This window comes from Dendrobates tinctorius, unplaced genomic scaffold (assembly GCF_039654945.1).
Source record: "Dendrobates tinctorius isolate UK_male_01 unplaced genomic scaffold, ASM3965494v1 ptg000103l, whole genome shotgun sequence".
Lineage (NCBI taxonomy): Eukaryota > Metazoa > Chordata > Amphibia > Anura > Dendrobatidae > Dendrobates > Dendrobates tinctorius.
Window position 1 is genome coordinate 30,997,170 of NW_027361771.1, and position 21,918 is coordinate 31,019,087.

The 21,918-nt window shown below is 43.3% G+C and overlaps 1 protein-coding gene across 3 annotated transcripts in view; it reads left to right on the plus strand.

Annotated features, from left to right (window-relative positions):
• The window catches only part of LOC141100011 (uncharacterized), a 46,873-nt gene extending 27,857 nt beyond the window's left edge, over nt 1-19,016 (plus strand). For all 3 annotated transcript variants that reach the window (XM_073588187.1, XM_073588186.1, XM_073588188.1), the window contains exon 6: nt 12,825-19,016. In XM_073588187.1, coding sequence (XP_073444288.1) covers nt 12,825-13,541 — 717 coding nt within the window. In that variant the 3' untranslated portion in view covers nt 13,542-19,016. The remainder of the gene's footprint in view (nt 1-12,824) is intronic.
• Nucleotides 19,017-21,918: the final 2,902 nt, after the last annotated feature.

Sequence of the window (21,918 nt, forward strand, 5' to 3'; positions counted from 1 at the left end):
GTGTTACTCGTTTCTCCATTGCAGAGCCAAAGACTTTGCGCATCATTTGAGACACCGCCGGGAGATTTTCCAGCCTTCCCCTTGCCAGAACTGCAACCGATAAGTTGTCCCGTTTTCTTTGTATATTCTTTCTCTGATTGTCTTTACCTCCCTGCGCAGAGTAATACTTGTTATTGATTGTTTAGTAAATCCTGGTTAACCCCTTCTCTGTCTCCACTTACTCACTGCAACCCACAAACTGTTTGTCCCTTACATTTTGACGTAGTCAGCAGGAAGCAGTCTGGTAGCGTGGAGACAGCAGAATAGGCGGCTGGGCCCAGAACCAGTATCTCTTTGGGGGCCATGCTGAGCAACATGCCGAAGTTTGCGGGGTCTAATAGTATGTTGTGCAGTTGGATGGAACGTATGAGGGGTGTGATGAGAATGCACCCGATGCATGACTTGTTGGTGACTGGCCTGTGGGACGCCCTGACCAAACAGGCCCTGAGAGAGAGGGTATGGGTAGACCCTCATATTACTTTTGCAGACATAGGGAGAGAGGCCCGCTCACATGAACAGGAGCAGTGGGTGACAGTCCCGGTAGGGAAGGTCCAGAGTGGTGAAGCAGCAGTGCAGTCAACAGCTGAACCCCAATGGGTTGAAGAGATGCGAAGAGAAACTGTGAATATTCAAGGGGAACTGGTCCAAATGAAAGAGAAAGTTGAGACCGGCCAGTGTACTGCCAGAAGTCAAGGTGAAACCAAGGGCCAAAGGGTCCGTCGGCCAAGGTCTTTCGCATGTTATAACTGTGGAGAAATAGGACATTTGGCTAGGGAGTGTCCGCGACGGGCTAGGCCCCGTCCACGCCGCCCGTTAAACTAAAGGGCTCTGAGCTTGGGGAACGTCGAGCCAGAATGGAAAGGAGGGAGTAGTGAAAGTCCCACGAATCTGGTGTCTACATGTCCGTTAGTATGGGCTGAATTTGATGGTCGGGCCGTGCGTTGCCTCGTGGATACTGGATCGCAAGTGACCACTATGCCAGAAGCGTATTTTTCCCGACATTTCCCAGAAACCCTCAGGCCCGAGTGGGGCCCGGTAGTAAAGTTCACGGCGGGGAATCACCTGCCCATCCCGGTCGCAGGGGTGGTATGGATGCATGTCTCCCTGTGTGGGAAGGATCTTGGGTGGAAGGGTATCGTATTGACCAAAGGAGAGGCTGGCCACAGTCACACTGTGACATTAGGGATGAATATTCTGAAAGAGTTTGGGAAACTGCTGAGTGATGAGCCATCTCACTTGTCTTTAAATCAGTGGAGTTCGCACACACCCTAGTGGCGGGTGTTTCAACAGTTGATTCGTATAGCTCAGGTGCGGGAAGTCTCCAGTCAAGGGGAAACGCTAGGAAAAGTGATGGTGCCGGCATCCGCTCAACTCATCCTACCACCAGGACAGACTGTATTAACTCTAGCCGTCCGAGCACATGCTCTGCTGGAGGAGGTGGAAGTCCAATTGTAACCCCCGATTGTACAACTGCCTTGCAGGACTCTTGGTGGCCCGGACGCTGGCCGTGGTACTAGAGGGAACGGTGCTGGTACGCTGCGTGAACCTCACTGATCAGGAGATTGTCGTCCCATGCAGAGGTGAAATAGCTCAGATAGTGGGCATGCCTGAAGAAGTCATACTGCCTCAGGATGTAAAGCTAGCGGTGAGTCCAGAAGACCCATGGTCGGTGAAAGTCACTACTTCTCCGACCGCCAAACCTCAATACATCCAAGAGGGTCGGCGCTTCTTAGAACAGATGTGTGCTGAACTGTCTGAATTCATGCCCACTGAAGTGCATCAAGTGGAAACGTTACTGGGGCGATACCAGTCCATTTTTTTGAACCACGAAGATGACTTCGGCTGCACCACGGCAGTTACTCACGAAATTCCCACGGGGCATACAGCACCCATTCTAGAGCGTTACCGGCAGATTCCCCCTCAGTTATACCAAGAAGTGAGAGAAATGCTTGGTCAAATGCTACAGGTAGGTCTCATTAGGCAAAGCCAGAGTCCGTGGGTGGCCCCTATTGTGCAGGTGCAGAAGAAGAACGGGACCCTGAGGTTCTGCGTAGATTACCGTAAACTTAACGCCTATTCTGTACGTGATTCCTACCCTCTGCCCCGGATTGAGGAGTCTTTGTCTGCGTTCGGGAAGGCCAAGTTCTTCTCAACGCTGGATCTCATCAGTGGCTACTGGGAGTACTACCCACAGCGGGATGCAATGGGGCAGTTCTGTGGTATATTTGTCCATGAATTCAAAAAACAGTATGGACCATGCCCAGGAGGTGGCGCTACTTGTGCACCCATTGATGCCAAAGCAAGAGAGCTATTGTATTGCCTTATATTAGCCATAAAGTTATTGGAGTGCTGATGCTCTCCTTTCATCAACTTGACTAATTGATCATCCATACGAATGGGACGTATTTGGATGTGCACTCTCTTGTAGCAGGAAGGGAATGTTTTGTCCTGCGCCATTTCGTCTTTGAAATTTTTAGATTGGCAGAACTGACATCAAAATGATAGTTCGCCAGCATAGTGCTCTTCAATACGTGTCTCATCAATTTGATTAAGAAGCCCTCTAGCGGCAAATGTAACTTGCCGTCGTCGAGTGGCTCTTGCATTTTGGACACATCTTCTATCTTGTTCTCGTCTTTGTGAAATTTGTGTATCACTTTGCTTTGTGCATTGCGTGTTGCTTGTTGTTGTGCAGCATTAGATGTTCTACATGATTCAGTTACTTCATTCGTTTCTCTTGCTCTGGCCGCCCTCTGTCAGGCTGCATCAGCAGTTCTTCCACAATTTCGTCTTCTGATTCATTAAGACGCAGGTTACGCATCCGTATGCGATACGCTTCTCTACGTGCAGCAGCGCGATCAATTTGATCCATCTTTGCAATGTTGCCTGAGTGTTGCCTTCCAATGTTGCCTCACAGTGTTGCCTCACAATGTTGCCTCACAGGCTAACGTTCAAAAAAGTCTTATGCCTTAACTCGTCCCCAGGGAGAGCTCCTCTCCTTATTAGATATGTCACTTAACTCCTATACAGGGCTTTACAGTACTTAGCGTATTTCCCGCGGCAGGGAGTTACGGAATTCCCGCGGAAATTTCTGCGGCAATTCCGCAACGTGGGCACATAGCCTCAGACTAAATTTTCATGGAATTAATGAAAATATAAATTTTTTGCATTCCAATTTAGAAGCTTTTGTGAAGCATCTGTGAGTCCAAAATGGTGATTGCAATCTAAATTAATTCCTTGAGGAGTGTAGTTTCTAAAATGGGGTCACCTGTTGGAGTGTATGCTGTTTTGGCACCTTAGGGGCTTTTCAAATGTGACATGGCATCTGCAATTTGTTCCTGCCAAAATTTGCACATTTTCAAACTTTTAATTTTTACTCCCCTAAATCAGAGCGTTATGTCACACAAAATAGTTAATAAATAACATTTCCCACATGTGTACTTTACATCAGCACAATTTTTTAAACATATTTTTTTGTTAGGAAGTTATAAGAGTTAAAAGTTGACCAGCAATTTCTAATTTTTCCAACATTCACAAAACCATTTCTTTTTAGGGACCACCTATTTGAAGTGACTTTGGGGGCCTATATGACAGAAAATACCCAAAAGTGACACCTTTCTAAAACCTCCAACCCTCAAGGTGTTCAAGACCATAGTTAAGAAGTTTATTAACCCTTCTGGTGCTTCACAAGAATTTAAGCAACGTGGAAGGAAAAAATGAACATTTAACTTTTTTCTTCACAAAAATTTTACACAATTTTTTTTATTTTAACAAACATAGCAGGAGAAAATGGATCCTAAAAATTGTTGTGCAATTTCTCCTGAGTACGCCGATACCCCATGTGTGGAGGAAGACCACTGTTTGGGCGCACGGCAGAGCTCGGAAGGGAAGGAGCACCGATTCATGTTTTGAACGCAAATTAGCTGGAATCGAGAGCGGACGTCATGTCGCGTTTGGAGAGCCCCTGATGTGCCTAAACAGTGATACTATTTTGCAAACTAGACCCCTCAAGGAAATTATCTAGATGTGTTGTGAGCATCCTGAACCCACAGGTGCTTCACAGATATTTATAACAGAGCTAAGAAAATTTTTTAAAAAATCAACACATTTTTCCCGCAAAATTTTTCTTTTAGTCCCAAATTTTTTATTTTCTCAAGGATAACAGGAGAAAATGGACCCCGGAAATTGCTGTGCAATTTCCACAAGGATGTGTCACAAAATTTTATACCATTGGGCAATGAAGAAAAAATAATTACATTTTTACCACAAAAATTTTGTTTTCGCCCCAGATTTAACATTTTCACACAAGAAGTGGGTAAAATTGGCACCAGAATTTGTCCCATAATTTCTGCTGAATATAGAAATATACCATATGTGGCTGTACAGTACTGCTTAGCCAAACAGAGAGTCTTGGTAGCGATGGAGCGCTATTTGCCTCCTGGAGTGCAGATTTTCCTAGAATAGTTTACGGACTCCATATACAGAGCCCCCTAAGTGCTAGAGATCAGAATTCCCCCCAAGTGACCCCATTTTGGAAATTATATCCCTGCCAAATGTGAACGCTAAAGATGGTTTATGCACACACAATGCTCAGAAAGGAGGGGGGCATTTGGATTTGAGAGCGCAGAATTCGCTGAATTTCTTTTTGGTGGCAATGAGTCATTTTGCTTTTCCAGAGCCTTTGTGCTACCAGTAACGTGGAAGCCTCCTATATTTCTGTTAACAGATTACAGACCTGAGTGCGGGCTTGCTTTTTTTGTGGATTGAGTTGAAGCCTTTATTGGGAACATTTTACATAACGTTTGGGATCACGTTTATTCGGCGGGTTTCCATTTAAATCTCCGTGCTACAAGACAGATTAAACCCCCAATGGATCCATTCACTATGATGAGGCAGCAGAGTTACTCTGGACTCCGTCTGGCCTCTGCAGTGTTGTCCTTCCTTTCAGAGGTGCACAAAACTATGGTGGATCGCGTTGTTATGCACGCCTAAAAAGATCGACACCGCCGGATCACTGGTCCTATGGCGTTCACAGTGCCTCCGTCTGCCTCATTATAGGGAAACTTCCGCAGGTAGTTCTGTCTGAATCTCGTATTTCAAAGATTTACACGGAAACCCCAGTATATCGCTCACTGTAGAGCACAGGATAAGATCTCAGCACCGAGATCTCATCTCCCGAGATCTCTTCTCCCGAGATCTTGGTGCTGAGATCTCCATCTGCGCATGCGCCGCCCCCGGCAGCCATTTTCCCGTAGTCCACCGCTTAGGAAACCATGGAACTGAGGGGGCGCTAGCCTTTCACAAAATGTTGGTAGAGCCCCCGCAGCAGCACCGGACACCCGCAGTGCTGAACATCCAAAAACTCCCTCATCCCAGCCTGTGGCCTGCAGGAACGCTCCACTCTTTCCTCCTCCATCCGCGACCCTGGGACCCTGCTCCACCGTGGCCGATAAGGTATATCCGCGTTATAAGACGCACCCCCATTTTCCCCCAAATTTGGGGGGAAAAAGTTTGTCTTAATCCGAAAAATAGGGTATATCTGTTTTTTTTTATGTTTGGCTTCTGTCACGCACTAATAGACGTTGTTTTTTTTTTGCTAGAAGTTTTTGCATCGCCATATTTTGAGAGCTATAATTTTTCCATATTTTGGCCCATGTGAGGGCTTGTTTTTTTTGCAGGACAAGCTGACTTTTTTTATTGGTTCCATTTACGGGCACATGACATTTTTTGATTCTATTCTATTCTATTGGAGGCAGAATGAATAAAAACCAGCAATTCAGGAATTGTTTTTTTGTTTTGTTTTTTTCTCCATTCTGTGTGTGGTAAAATTGATAAGGCAGTTTTATTCTTCGAGTCAGAACGATTACAGCGATGCCACATTTATGCTTTTTTTTAATGTTTTGGCGCTTTTACACAATAAAAACTTTCATAGAAAAAATAATTACTTTTGCATTGCTTTATTCTGAGAGGTATAACTTATTTTTCTGCTGATGGAACTGTATGGCGGCTTGTTTTTTGCGGGTCAAGATGGCGTTTTCAGTGAATATTTTTATTTACATTCATCTTTTTTTTTTTAAATTCGTTTAAAAGGAAGAAAAGGATGTAATGTAAAGCATACATATTTGCTTGTGGTTATGAACATTGTACAGAGCATAAACACTCTTATTAATATACGGATAGTACATGCGTAATCCCCCAAGCATATACAAAGAACAACGGTCTATATATTATAAACATGTACATCATTCATATCTCACAGGCCTTTATCATGTCAATTAGATAATGCAGATCGATTATAAATTCCTAAACTAAACTACGTCAACTATTTACCAATTCGCAGCCTACTGTCTTTCACCATAGTGTCTCACATGCAATGTCTCCATTCTACAATGTAAGATGAGAAGAATTCCACTTCTCCCAGATCTTTTCAAATTTACCCGAGCATCCCCTGTTCTGATATAATGTGCGCTCGTATGGAACAATCGTGTTTACTAGGTCAATCCAGGTTCTGAGAGAGGCACATGAATTACCCATCCACTGTAGTTCCAATACTTTCCGTGCCATAAACAGCGTTTCACATAGAAAGATCCCAACATGGTGACCCCAAATCTCCTCCTCCCATACCCCAAACAAGCAGACCAGTGGATCAAGAGGGACAGGAGTTTGCACCAGTGATGACAAGAATAGCGTCACCTCTTTCCAGTACTGTAGGATAGTGGGACATTGCCATATCATGTGGATAAAGTCTGCATCTTGTGCATGACAACGCAAGCATTCTGATGATTGGAATCGACCCATCTTAAAAAGTCGTATCGCAGTCAAATATGATTGGTTTATTATATACAGCTGTATCATTCTATCATTAATAGATGGTGATACTCCGATCGGAGACTCCAAGATCTCTTCCCACTCCTCTCTCTGCGTATTAGGGATGTGTCTTTCCCACTTCCCTTTAACTGAGCTTATGGCAGACTGTGCTCCCACCGACAGCATGTACGTATATAAAGAGGAGATAAGGCCCTGGGGACCCTGTGAATTAAGTATTCCTATCAAAGGTAGGGATGAAATGGCACGGCCCACACCTACACACCTTATGTGCGACTGAAGAGCAGATCTTAGTTGTAAACAGCGGAAAAATTGTGATCTCGGGACATCATGTTTAGCCTGTATCTGCTCGAAGGACATTAAAGTCCCATGATCATACAAGTCTCCTATCAGGGAGAAATTATGTTGAATCCAAAAATCAGTGGACGGGTGATTTAGTAATATCGGAAAATAGGTGTTTTCCATGGGGGCATTTCAGCTATGATATCCTTAAATCCAATCTCTTTCTTAATTTACCTCCATACTAATCGTGCCAGATGGAGCAGGGGCAGTAAACGAGGGACACTGGGCTTCTCCAACTCCAGGAAACCCAGTGGGCAATCAGTTCTTGCAGCGTGAAGCAAGTGACTTTCAGAATTAGGGAGCTCAGTACCCGGCATCAATTTACTGAGAGCTTTAGCCTGTCCAGTCAAATAATACAGAATATAAAGAAACCTCCCTTTTTAGGCCTCTGTAGAGTGGACAATTTAAGTTTGGGTCTGGTTTTCCCCCATATAAAAGATGTGACCTGGGAATTAAGATTAACAAAAAAGGACCTAGGTGTCATTACAGCACTGTGCTGAAGGGAATAGCTAAGTTTGGGAAGTAATATCATTTTAATCAGGTTGATGCGTCCGGCCACAGACAGCGGTAATTTGCTTCAGGTTGCAAATTTAACTCTAACCAGTTCCAGCAATGGGTAGATATTAAGTTGTAAGTCGAGCGTGCTTTTATGGGATATATGAACACCCAAGTATTTAAAACTAGATACAATAGACAACGAGGAAAGAGCCTCAAGTCGGGGCATCGGGGCATGGGATAGGGGTAGCAGGGCAGACTTTTCCCAATTTATATATAAGCCCGAATATTTACTGAATCTATCTATGGTGGCAATCACTTGAGGCAAAATTTCCTCTGCCTCGTCCATAAATATCACCATATCATCTGCATATAAACCTATGGTATCTACCCGACCCGCTATATCTATACCCCTAATGCCAGGGGAAGACCTTATACGTATTGCCAATGCCTCAATCGCAAGGGCGAAGAGGGCCGGGGAAAGGGTGCACCCCTGACGGGTCCCCCTGTGTAAAGAAAAGGACTCAGATATGGAATTGTTCACAATAATACGGGCTTTAGGTTTCATATATAGTGTTTTAACCCATTTTATAAACTTATCACCGAAGCCATACCTCTGTAGGCATGTGGAGAGAAAAAGGCCACTCAAGAGAGTCAAAAGCCTTGGCGGCATCTAGCGATGCCAGTGCCCATTTGTTGTCTGGCATTAGAGAACTATATTGAACTATTGACTGGACTCTTCTGATATTAATTGAAGTGCTCTTACCATGCATAAAGCCCGTCTGGTCAGGTTGTATAAGGTTCAGTTTAATCTAATTTAATCTGGTGGCGACAATCTTAGTAAAGATTTTATAGTCCACATTTACTAACGATATGGGACGATAGGAACCACATTCCAAAGGGTCCTTCCCCTCCTTCCTAAGCACTATGATATTGGCCTCCTAAAAGGATTCAGGCATAGATTCCCCCTCCCATATTCCTCGAAATACCTGTTTCAGAAGTGGCGTTAATATGTCTCGGTACTTCCTATACAATTCAATAGGGAACCCGTCCGGCCCAGGGACCTTCCCAGAGGCCATGTCTGTTATGGCATTCTCTATCTCCTCCACAGTGAATTCAGCGTCCATAAAGGCTCGCTGGTCAGGATCTAAGGTAGGGAATGTTACATCCGACAAGTAATCCAAACACTCCAGATTTTCAGAGCCACTTTTAGATTTATATAATGACTTATAATAATTACACAAGCAGCCAAGAATCTCCTCAGTTGAAGACACCAACGAATCTCCGACTTACGGATCTGCAATATTGTATTAGAAGTATTATGTTGGCACACCAGATAGGCCAAAAGTTTACTTGCTTGGTTTCCCAGTTCAAAATAGGATTGGCGAGCAAAAAATAATTTGTGCTTAGACTTAGTGTCTATATGCTGGGTGTATAATCGCTGAGCAGCCAACCACTCAATCCTATTGCCACTGGTTTGGTTAGATATGTATGCAGCCTCTGAATCCTTCAATCGCCGTTCCACCACCTCATCCTCTCTTGAGGTTACCCGCTTAATATAAGATATTGTGGAGGACAAGCAGCCCCTACGATATGCCTTAAGGGCATCCCAAAATATATTAATATCCTGAGGTTCCTGGTGAGACAAAATGAAACAATGCAATTGTTCTATCGGGAGTTACTATCATTTTCAGCCAGAAAGGGTTCAACTTCCAAGCCATCCTGTTATTTAATTGCCCGTACTTGAGTCTGAGGATGACCGGGCTATGGTCTGAGATCCCTCTACTACCATGCTCCACACTATCCACCCACATCGCCAGACCGCTGGTTCCAAATATGTAATCTATGCGCGATAGGGAGCGCTTAGTGGATGAGTGGCAGGTATACTCTCTCAACTCAGGGTGCCGCTACCCTCCATACACAACGACATTTGGGTTGTTGTCGGCGAAGGAACCCCCCCAGCTACTCCATCATCCAATCTCAATTTATCAATACAATTGTTCATAACCATATTAAAGTCCCCCATACAGATAACATCCGCTTCCGGATAATTTAGGGCGAAACTCATCGCCTTCTGAAGAATGGATATATTAGCCGGAGGCGGATTATAAACACATAAAATTACATATTTCCTGGCATTTATCAATGCATATACGAAGACAAATTGACCCTCAGGATCCCTCCGGGTTTCCCTGGCTTCCCATCTAACATCTCTGTGTACCAGCAGTGAAACCCCACCTCTGTGTACCAGCATGAACAGACCATTGTACCCAAGGCTTCTGCACGCACCGGGCTGTATCCCTGGTCAGATGCGTCTCCACCAAGGCCACAATATGAGGGCGGTAATGTCTAATCTGCGAGAAAACTTTGATCTTTTTCCTGGGGTTTTTTTTATACCTCTCACATTCCATGTCATAAATATCATTTCAGACCCCATATTTACTCCACTGGACACGGCCTACATCAATATCCGAGTAAAATTTAGAGACACCACACATAAACTGAAATTGCTCTTGGCTGCGAATTATATCTAGAGAACAAATAAAACCACTACAAAAAAACATCAAAGTGGAAAAGTAAACAGTATGGGAGCAAAGTCCTGCTCTCCCATCATGAAATAAACACGGGGATACCATCACTGGGCTCAGTGTCCGGTATTGTTGGTAATCCGGACGCCCATGGAAAAAGCTCCAATCAGACCGTCAATAGTTACGAGAAAAAAAAAGGATTCTGATTAACAGTAAAAAACATTAGGATTCCTTCGCAGCAGACCCTTTGTGGGACCGCAACCACTCAGCCGCCTTCGCCGGATCCGTAAAAAATTTAGAAGTACCCCCGTGGACCACCCGAAGCCTGGCCGGATAGATTATTGAGTACACAACATTCCTCTCCTGGAGCCGCTTCTTGATTTCCATGAATTGTGCTCGTTGTTTCTGGAGTTCCATGGAAAAATCCAGAAAAATTGAGATCGTGGCATTGTTGAACTTGATGGGACTTTTCTGTCGAGCCAGATCACATCTCTGTCCCCGCAGTTGAGGAGACGCGCCAAAAAAGGTTTAGGTGTTGCTGCAGGAAGAAGAGGTCTTGTAGGAACCCTATGAGCCCTTTCCACAGCAAATGTTGGGGAGAATTTATCTCCCAGAGAAGTTTTGAGCCAATCTTCTAGAAACTGTTCCGGATGTTGACCTTCCGAGTGTTCCCGCAGACCAATAACTCGGATGTTATTCCGACGCATTCTATTCTCCAGGTCATCTGCTTTTTGCCTCCATGCGTTCACCGAGCCCGCCACTTTCATAAGCTTGGCTTCCATGGGTGCAATGGTGTCCTCTACCTTGGACACCCTTGTCTCCACCTCCGTAATGCGCCCTCTCATGGCCTGCATATCTTGCCGAAGATGCCCCACCTCGGTATACACGCCCTCTATTTTCCCCGTCAGTGATGTCCTAGTTAAGGAGATGGCCTGCATCAGTTGCTCAGATGCCTGCTTGAGGGTTAATTCCTCCTGCTCAATCTCCTCTTCACCCTCAGAAGGACGGTTTTTACGCTGAGTCTGTGAGGGGTTATTTCTGAGGGACCAGGTAGTATCAGAGTGGTCAGGTCTAGCAAATTCTTTCAATTTTTCAGCTGCTCCTGCCCCCTTGTAGCGGTTCATTCTCAATAGCAATATGACACAGCCGGGAAGCAGAAATGGTGTGTCCAGGAGACCCCCAGGTCCAAGTTATGCACAGCAGTACTATAATATGATAAGCGTCCCAAGGGCGGCACAAAGCAGAAGGGTCACACAGAAGAATGAAATTCGGCTCTCAGGAGTAACCGAGAGGCCCTATGGCTGGGGAGGGATCCGCAGTGCCCGCAGAGACAGCAGCCAGGGACCAGTCTAAAGGACCCTGAAGAAATAACACCGACTAGCTGGGCGATTTAGCATAGGGGAGTGCGGGGCCCAATCTTCCAGAGCACTCACCGCTACTCCCCTTGAAATCCACAGGATATGTGCTCACCGTCCTGTCAGCGCTGCGAGGAGGGAGTCAGCGCCGCATCTCTCACAGCCAGAGCGCGCGCTTCTGAAAATGGCCGCCGCCTCATGCAGGCCCCGCCGGCTGCTCCGGCTTTCACCGTCATCAGCCCACCGAAATTCGGCCTCCCGCGGGGGTCCCGATGTGCACCACAGGTCAGGGGGTCCGATACCGGCAAGTCTGCCATGGTACCACGGGTCCGCTAACAGGATCGATGTCAGGATGTGAGGAGCTCTCCTTGAACGCGTCCTCTCTCTGCCACTACATAGCCATGCCCCTACATTCATCTTTTTGATCGCGTTTTATTCCACTTTTTCCAAGCAGTATGATGATAAAGCATTGTTTGATACATTTTGTGTTTTTTTTTACAGCATTTACTGAAGGGGTTAACTAGTGTGCCACTTTTATAAATTGGATTGTTCCGGACGTGGCGATACCAAACGTGTACTTTTTTGTTTATTTATTACATAAAATGTGTATTTATTAGTGGATTTTTATTATTATTTTATAATTTATTTTTTTTTTTTACATTTTTTTTTCTCACCATGGCAATGATTGAGCCCCTTGATGACTTCCCGAGGACAATGATCTGAAGGCAGAGGGAGCTCCCGTCCCTCTGCCTCCCTCCTGAACGCTGCAATCGATCGCAGCATTTAGGGGGTTAACGGCCAGGGGCGGCACGGATATCGCTCCTGATAGTTAGTGCAGAAGCTCAACCACTGGCAGAGCTGAGCTTCTGCACTGATCGGGCTGAAGGTGCCGATATTTCAGCATCTCCTGCGTGATCATGCTGTGATAGGTCAGTCAGACATAGTCCGTCCAGGTGTAGGAACTGACACCTGGCCATGACGGGCTATGAGGTTAAAAGCAAAAAGATTCAAAGTTAGAAAATTAAGACTTTTTCTAAATTTGTCAGATTTCTTAAATTTTCATAAAAAACACTAATCATATTGACGTAAATTTAAGAATTAAAGAGTTACAACCACATAAAGTCACATTGATCACATTTGAAAAATGCAGGAAGGGGGTTAAGGCAAGTCCCCTCTCACCTTTCCTAATCGGTAAATATGGATTTTTCTATTAATTGCATTTTTTTTTAAATTTCTCTTCTAGATGACTGAATGTCTGAAACCAGAAGATCCAAATTTATTCTTGAAAAAATTGGCGGTTTTCAATGAGTCCCTGTGGAAGGTTACTGACGAGGAAGGAAACCAACCCATTGCCAATGACTTTACCTTAACAGCTTCGGTAGTTACATATTGCTGTTCTAAAGATTCTAGGGATGCAAAAGTTCTTAAGAAAGCTTATGGATCCTCAATGTCCTGTAAAGGAAAGGTCCAAAGGCAAATAATGATTGCTATATCAGCCCTGCATGTGTGGGACAAGGCAATCTCGTATGCAGTGTGCTGTGCTGGTACAGGTCTTCCTATAACATTCCCAGATCAAGTACACTGTAATGCCTATAAGTTAAAAACCCAAAAAGGGGAATACGAGGAAATCGATCCATGCACAAAATGCAACCAGATGTATATTGTAAAGTCCAGCTCAAAATACCAAGCACAGAACAGGAAGGAAGACTGGTTGTTTGGAAACTGTGCTGAAAATGAATCGTTCAGTAGGCTGCTGCAAAGTGACATAAGTGTAAGGGAAAAAATATGTATCATAGGTGAAAATGGGGAGACACTGATGAACTGGGAGGATATCCAGAGTAAGTTTAAAGAAAAATATGAGGATGTAAAAAAAAAGGAAGTCAAAAACCTCCTTTCGTCTCGGGGGTTTAAGCTCGGCTCCGGAGAATGGAAGTTCTTCATCCCTTCCTACGCGCTTTGATGTATCATCTAGAGTGTGTCTTCTCTAACCAACATAACCTAACCATTAGGCCTCATTCAGACATCTATTTATCATATAAGCGTTTTTTACAGATAGCACATCTACCCATCACGATCATTGATTTTCTGTGGACCATGTGTCTGCTAAAAACAAAACACAGATGTCCTTTTTTGGAGTCATGGATCAAATTTACCCATAGAAGTTTATGGGTCCATGAAAATCACAGAGAGTGCAAGGAGGGCATCACTTTGTAGTCCATGTGCTGTCTGTAAGTAACATTGACATTGGTAAGTGAACCTTTGTAATAGGTTTTCTTTCTTACGCACGAAAATCACTGATGAAAAACTGATGTCACCATGACCAAACACTGATGAAACTCACGCCCAAAACATTGTTGAATATCTGTTTTTGGAGTTTTTTTCTTAACAAAAGTTTGGATGTCTAAATGAGGCCTTACTCTTGCCAATCAGAAGACTTACTCTCAACAATTTATATATTTAATTGGCAAAATGTGCAAATTATTTTTTCTGGATTGTATTTATGATAGTTTATACAAAAAATTATGAATATTTTTTTAAATTATCCTGTGATAATCCATGTAATTAATGCTGGTGTTAAACTGAACCTGTAAGGAACTTTTTTGCTGCCCAAACTATGGGCAGTATGACATACAGACAGGTTCCCTTATTACAAAATTGTTTTACTGGGAAATGTTCTGACCTTTCAGATAAAACATAGCTTTTAGAACGAGGCAGAGACAGGGAGCAGAGTCCAGGTACAGGATGAACAATCTATTGCTGAACACTCTGGTTTACCACTGCCAAATTCAAATTGATTGATTGGTCTCGCATATTCCAACCATTGTTTTCTTTGCAATGCCACAGGATTTAGGAGTAAAACATGGTTGCTTGTGATGAGGTAGCCTGTCCGTGGATCAGGTAACATGATTCTCTAGACAGGTTCCCTGAGATGATCTATACATCCTTGAGATGAATTTTCGTACTCCATGTTATCTCCAGAATGAGATCAATAACAGACTCAAGATATCCAATTATTGGGAGATGTTTGTTTTATTCACGGATCATTCAACTTGACTTGACTAATAAAAGTCACGGTTAAAATGATCATACATGGTGAGATGTCTCCCGTTATAATCTCTGATCTGTTTTCTATAACCTCAGGTGCATGTTGGCAGGATTGGTTGAATCATTCCACTCAGCGTATACCCTTGGGGTATACAACTGTTTGACTATGGCCATTTGCCAATCACTCTCATTAGATCCAACTAAAGGTATACCGTGCAGACTGTATACATAAATATCAAAGTGTCCTCTTTGCATGTAACTAATGAAAGCTTGCAACACGGTTAATGTAAGAGTCAGGACATTTTATCAGCAAGTTGTCTTAACCTATACTTATAGAAATGTGGGCAATAGCAATAAATGTGACTTGCTTACGGGATACACAGTATAGAAATTATGGTGGAATAGCCCTAGCTGTGAAACATTGGGCAATTATTACTTTCACTGTATGAGCTTATACATTGGAGAAACTCTCCAATTTTTGTTTAGATTTCACACTAGAATGAAGGACTAGTAGCTGTCAGGCAGTTCCTCATCCAAGTTAAAATCTAAAAAATGATTAAAATTACATTTTTATTTTGTAATTCTAACATAGAAAAAAATCTTAAAGCTGTTGTCTAATATCTGAGATATTATTTTATACTCGGAATACCTGCAGAATTATTAGGCAAATGAGTATTTTGATCACATCATCCTTTTTATACATGTTGTCCTACTGCAAGCTGTATAGGCTTGAAAGCCAACTGCCAATTATGAAAATCAGGTGATTTGCATCTCTGTAATGAGGAGGGGTGTGGTCTAATGACATCAACCCCCTACATAAGGTTTGCTCAATTATTAGGCAACTTCCTTTCCTTTGGCAAAATGGGTCAGAAGAGAGATTTGACGGACTCTGAAAAGTCAAAAACTGTGAGATGTCTTGCAGAGGGATGCAGCAGTCTTGAAATCGCCAAACTTTTGAAGCGTGATTACCGAACAATCAAGCATTTCATGGCAAATATCCAACAGGGTTGCAAGAAGCGGTTGATAAAAAGGCACAAAATAACAGCCCATGAATTGAGGAAAATCAAGCCTTAAGCTGCCAAAATACCATTTGCCACCAGTTTTGCCATATTTCAGAGCTGCAACGTTACTGGAGCATCAAAAAGCATAAGGTGTGCCATACTCAGGGACATGACCAAGGTAAGGAAGGCTGGAAAACGACCACCTTTGAACAAGAAACATAAGATAAAATGTCAAGACTGGGCCAAGAAATATGTTAAGACTGATTTTTGTAAGGTTTTATGGACTGATGAAATGAGAGTGACTCTTGATGGGCCAGATGGATGGGCCCGAGGCTGGATCAGTAAAGGCCAGAGAGCTCCACTCTGACTCAGACGCCAGCAAGGTGGAGGTGGGGTACTGGTATGGGCTGGTATCATCAAAGATGAACTTGTGGGACCTTTTTGGGTTGAAGATGGAGTGAAGCTCTTCTTCCAGTTTCTGGAAGACACCTTTTTCAAGCAGTGGTACAGGAAGAAGTCGGTATCGTTCAAGAAAAACATGATTTTCATGCAGGACAATGCTCCATCACATGCATCCAAAGACTCCACAGTGTGGCTGGTCAGTAAAGGTCTAAAAGAAGAAAAAATAATGACATGGCCCCCTTTTCACCTGATCTTAACCCCATAATGAACCTGTGGCCCCTCATAAAATGTGAGATCTACAGGGAGTGAAAACAGTACACCTCTCGGAACAGTGTCAGTGAGACTGTGGTGGCTGCTGCACGCAATGTTGATCGTAAACAGATCAAGCAACAGACAGAATCTATGGATGGAAGGCTTTTGAGTGTCATCATAAAGAAAGGTGGCTATATTGGTCACTGATTTTTTTTTTGATTTTGAATGTCAGAAATGTTTCTTTCTAAATTTTGTGTTGTTATATTGGTTTACCTGGTGAAAATAAACAAGTGAGATGGGTATATATTTGTTTTTTATTAAGTTGACTAATAAATCTGCACAGTAAGGCTGTGTTCACACGTTGCGTTTTTTTCCCGCCTTTTTCCCGCAGAGTTACCAAAAAATCATCTCAAAAAACCCCTAAAAGAAGCTTGCCATTCATTTTAATGCATTTTGCACTTTTTGTGCATATTGATGCGTTTTTACCATGAAAAAATGCTTTGCGGTAAAAAACGCAGCATGCTCATGAATTTCGCAGTAAATTCCGCATTTCTGGCTATTTTCTATGTGTCTGGGGACGCTCCGGAAAAAATCGTGGCATAAACGCACAAAAATAGCTGCAAAAACGTGCGTTTTCTGGGAAGGAGTCCGGTTTTCATGCAGAAATTTTCTGCATACATGTGCACACAGCCTAGTTACCTGCACAAACCGATATCCTCCTATGAGAACATAGTTGTTCAATAATAAAAAGAACCCTCTCAAATACAACTTGCCTAATAATTCTGCACACAGTGACTAAAAGTACCATATTTGGTTCACCAGCAGTGTTTAGAACAAGAAACTTATTAATTATAGAGTTTCCTTTAATACAAAGGGTCTTTTATTATAAACAAGGGCCCCATTTCATGATGATTTTTTGCGTGTTGCATGGAAACATTGCTTGTATTGGAGAAAATCTCTGTACATACAGTAAATACAGTACTACAAAGATCCTGCTCTTATTGATACATTTCTAATATGACAAGTGCATGAGAGTTTTGTGATAGGTATCGTCCATCTGGCTAATCGGTACTCGGACGTGTCTGTTCTTCGCCAGTCGTTACACTGGCTGCCCATTCATTATAGGATCCAATTCAAATTACTTGTTCTCACTCACAAAGCTCTCCACGGTGCGGCACCCCCCTACATCTCCTCCCTCATTTCTGTCTATCGGCCTAGCTGATCGCTGCGCTCTGCAAACGACTTACGACTAACCTCTGCACTAATCCGTACCTCCCACTCCCGACTCCAAACCTTCTCCCGTGCTGCTCCTATCCTCTGGAATGCTCTACCCCAGGAAATTAGGACTAACCCCAATTTGCATAGTTTTAGGAGCTCCCTCAAAACACATTTGTTCAGAGTGGCTTATCACGTTCACTAATCAAAGTCATTCTATGTGTATAGCCGATTCACTATCTCCATCCATCCTTCACTCCCTCAAGATGGCTGGACCTTCATAGTAAATATACAATTGTAAATACACACCTGTACTTTGTATCTCCCTCACCTCATTGTAGATTGTAAGCTCTCACGAGCAGGGTCGTCTTATTTCATCTTATTTTGCTTTAATTATTGTATTGTTAACGTTGTTACTTATGACTTGTGTTTTGAAACTGTTAAACTGTAAAGCGCTGCGGAATATGTTGGCGCTATATAAATAAAGATTATTATTATGATTACGCTAAATAATGTTCATTAATTAAAAAAAACAATTTATGATCTCCTGATATTTTGTTTCCTTTGGACGAGAATAAAGAAATAATTACAGCGGACCAAAAACTGTGACTACAAAGGGAACAATACGTTCATGGTGTAGGCTCATCTCTAGCAAGCCAAAGGAGAACCTAAATGTTGGATGGTACAAATCTCTAGACACCACCTGACTTGTAGCACTAAACCACTGGTAACTACTTGTTTGGTGATAGTCATTAAATAGCCTGTGTAGATAGGAAGACCACATTTAATATGCACACGAAAGGCAACAAACACTAAAATATTAGTAAACTATAGAGCTCCAAGCTGGCGGACAGCCGCAAGCCACACATCACAGGACCGCAAGCCACATGTGGCTCTTGAGCTATAAATTGAGGACCTCTCCTATAGAGGTTAAATCTAAAAGGTGATGTATGATTTTGGACAGACCCTCTTCGGATGGCCATTATTTATAACACAAGGGACTTCCTGATGATGATCCCCTCTTGGGTAGATGGTAATATGTAACTTGCAATGAAGTGGCACCAACTTGACAATATGATTTTCCTGTTGTTAAGAGCTGATGGGGGACACTGCTGTCCAAGCTGATCAACCTTTTATTTTCAGGTTCACTGGTAATTTTTTTGTGTATATTGATTATTAAATGAATAAAGTAAGCTGTGCGAATGCACTGGTATAGGACTGCCGCCAATGACTATCTCATTAGAAATGTTGAGAAACTCCCATTTAGGGATCAGAGGTGGGACCTGTGTCTTTCAGACATTTATCACAAGTGCCATAAAGGGAATAGACCTTTATAGATGCTTTCCATGAAAGTCAATCTTTAAAATTCAACTTTTTATAATGAAGATTTTTATGCTGCGTACAGCTATCTAAAACAATGTAACCTCAAGTCTATTGATTTTTTTCTGGGTTTCATTTTTCCACTTTTGTAATAAATCCTGTATTTCTACAATATAAAATAAAACCGTAAAGGCATTTTAGGTATCTTGTACTGTTTTCTGTGCTTCATGTATTTATTCAAGTTGTCAAATTTAATTTTTCTACCATAACAAAATTTGTGTAACAAGGTCACACCATGGACAGCGATAAAATGCCTAGCGTAAAACCTAAGAGAGAAGCTTTCATGACAGATTCTCTGTTAGGTGATCTTTTAATCCCCATTACAGGAAATACCCTCATTCCCTTCTACACGTAGCATAGTACAATGTAGACATTTACCTGGAATATTTCTTTAAATATATTTTACTGGCACCCAGGTTTGGGATGAGGGGGAGGCACATGCCTAGGGCGCTACCTCCTGCTTACTCAAGGGTGGCACAGGCACAGATGTCAGAGATGTCAGTCACTAGCACGGCTCGCCCCTCTCTTTTCCTGCGCCCTGGACGTTGCTCCCTTCCTGCTATCAACTGTATTCATGACTATCAGACGGGAATGCAACTGCTGTTTGATCCCCCGGCACAGGAGTAGTGGAGCTGTCATCTCCCCTGTTCCTCTGGGATCTCCAGCAAGATACAGGCCACTTCCTGCCTGCGCCTTGTTGGAGAAGGCGCACGCAGGGGACATTGGATGGCGCAGTGCAGTTACGTCAGCACGCCATCCAGCATTCACTGCTGCACAGAGCAGACGGTGGATGGCTGGTTGGTGAGTATGAGCGTTTTTTTTTTTTTAATCCTTATATTACTGTGCAGGGGGGGTCAAAAATTAGGGAAGGGGCTGTAGTGATTGGGGAATAATATATGAGTGGAGAGGCTGTGCTGATGGAAAGGAATAAAATTAGGTGGGGCGCTGAGCTAATAGGGGAATAAAATGAGGTGAGGTGCTGTGCTGATGGGGGGATAAAATAAGGTGGGGCTCGCCGGTCTCAGCTACCAGTTTGGGTCACAGACCCGTTTTCTGTTTGCTTTTCTTTTTTACTCATTGTTTATTATATTTACACCCCCAATCCCTCCTAATCCATGAGATCAAACCTATGAAAGCAACTTATGGATGATCGTAACTCCTCTATGAAGGTAATTATCATCTACTTCATATTTGCTTACCTGCAGCAAGTGGCAGAGCTGTAAGCATTAAGGAAATCTGTCAGCAGGCTTTTGCTATGTGATCTGAGGACACCATGGGGTAGGGGTTAAAACACTGAACACAATGATAATAATAATACATTTTATTTCTATAGCGCCGACATATTCCACAGCACTTTACATTTCAGAGGGGATTTGTACAGACAATAGACATTACAGCATAACAATAATCACATAGATTATAACAGATACCAAGAGGAATGAGGGCCCTGCTCGCAAGCTTACAGTCTATGAGGAAACAGGTAGACACGAAAGGTGGGTGGTAACAATTGCCCTGATTGTATGGACCAGCCATAATGTTAAGTGTGTAACAGTACAGACACAGAGGGCTAATGGATGCATAAAGCATGTGGGAACATGATGCGGGGAACCTGGTTATGGTAAAACTTTTGGCTGTGCCACACAGGGATAGATTAGGTTAATGTGTTGAGGCGGTAGGCCAGTCTGAATAAATGCGTTTTCAGGGCACACTTAAAATTGTGGGGATTGGGGACTACTCGTATTGACCTGGGAAGTGCATTCCAAAGAATTGGCGCAGCACGTGTAAAGTCTTGGAGACGGGAGTGGGGGGTTCTGACTATTGAGGATGCTAACCTCAGGTCATCAGCAGAACGGAGGGCGCGGGTAGGATGGTATACTGAAACAAGGGAGGAGATGTAGGGTGGTGCTGAGCCATGGAGGGCTTTGTGGGTGAGGGTAATAAGTTTGTACTGGATTCTGGAGTGGATGGGTAGCTAGTGTAATGACTTGCACAAGGTAGAGGCGTCGGTGTAACGATTGGCGAGGAATAGGATCCTGGCTGCAGCATTCAAGACAGATTGGAGAGGGGAGTTTGCTTAGAGGATGACCAATTAGAGAGTTACAGTAGTCCAGACGAGAATGAATAAGAGAAACAGTAAGAGTTTTTGCGGAGTCAAAAGTAAGAAAAGATCAAATTCTAGAAATGTTTTTGAGGTGCAGATGACAAGAGCGAGGCAGTGAACGTATGTGGGGGCAAAGGAGAGCTCGGAGTCAAGTATGACCCCAAGACAATGGGCCTGTTGCTGGGGAGTAATAGTGGAACCACACACAGAAATAGCAATGTCGGGTATAGGTATATTAGTAGAGGGAGGAAGCACAAGAAGTTCAGTCTTTGACAGGTTCAGTTTCAGATATAGTGAGGACATGATGTTAGACACAGCGTTTAGACAATCGCCGGTGTTTTCTAGAAAGGCTGGCGTGATGTCAGGAGAAGAAGCGTATAATTGGGTGTCATCAGCATAGAGATGGTGCTGGAAACCAAGTCTACTGATTGTTCGACCAATAGGGGCAGTATACAAGGAGAAGAGGAGGGGGCCTAGGACTGATCCTTGAGGAACCCCAACAGTAAGGGGAAGATGAGAGGAGGAGGAACTAGCAAAAGATACAGTAAAGGTGCGGTCAGAGAGATAGGAGGAGAACCAGGAGAGAACGGTGTCCTTGATGCCGATGGAGCCGAGCATAGTGAGGAGGAGCTGATGATCCACAGTGTCGAATGCTGCAGAGAGATCCAAGAGAATTAGCATGGAGTAATGACCAATGATGTGTCACATGTCTGGGTGCTTGCTGCTGTTTACAGAGACGGAAGCTTTAGGCTATGTGCCCATGTATGCAGAAAATTTCTGCTTCAAAAATGGACTCCTTCCCAGAAAACGCGCCTTTTATTTCCGCACGTTTTATTTCCGCGTGTCATCTGACTCATAGGAAATAGCTAAAAACGCGTACTTTTCCGCAAAATTAATGAGCATGCTGCGTTTTTAGCCGCTAAGCATTTCCTTTGCGGAAA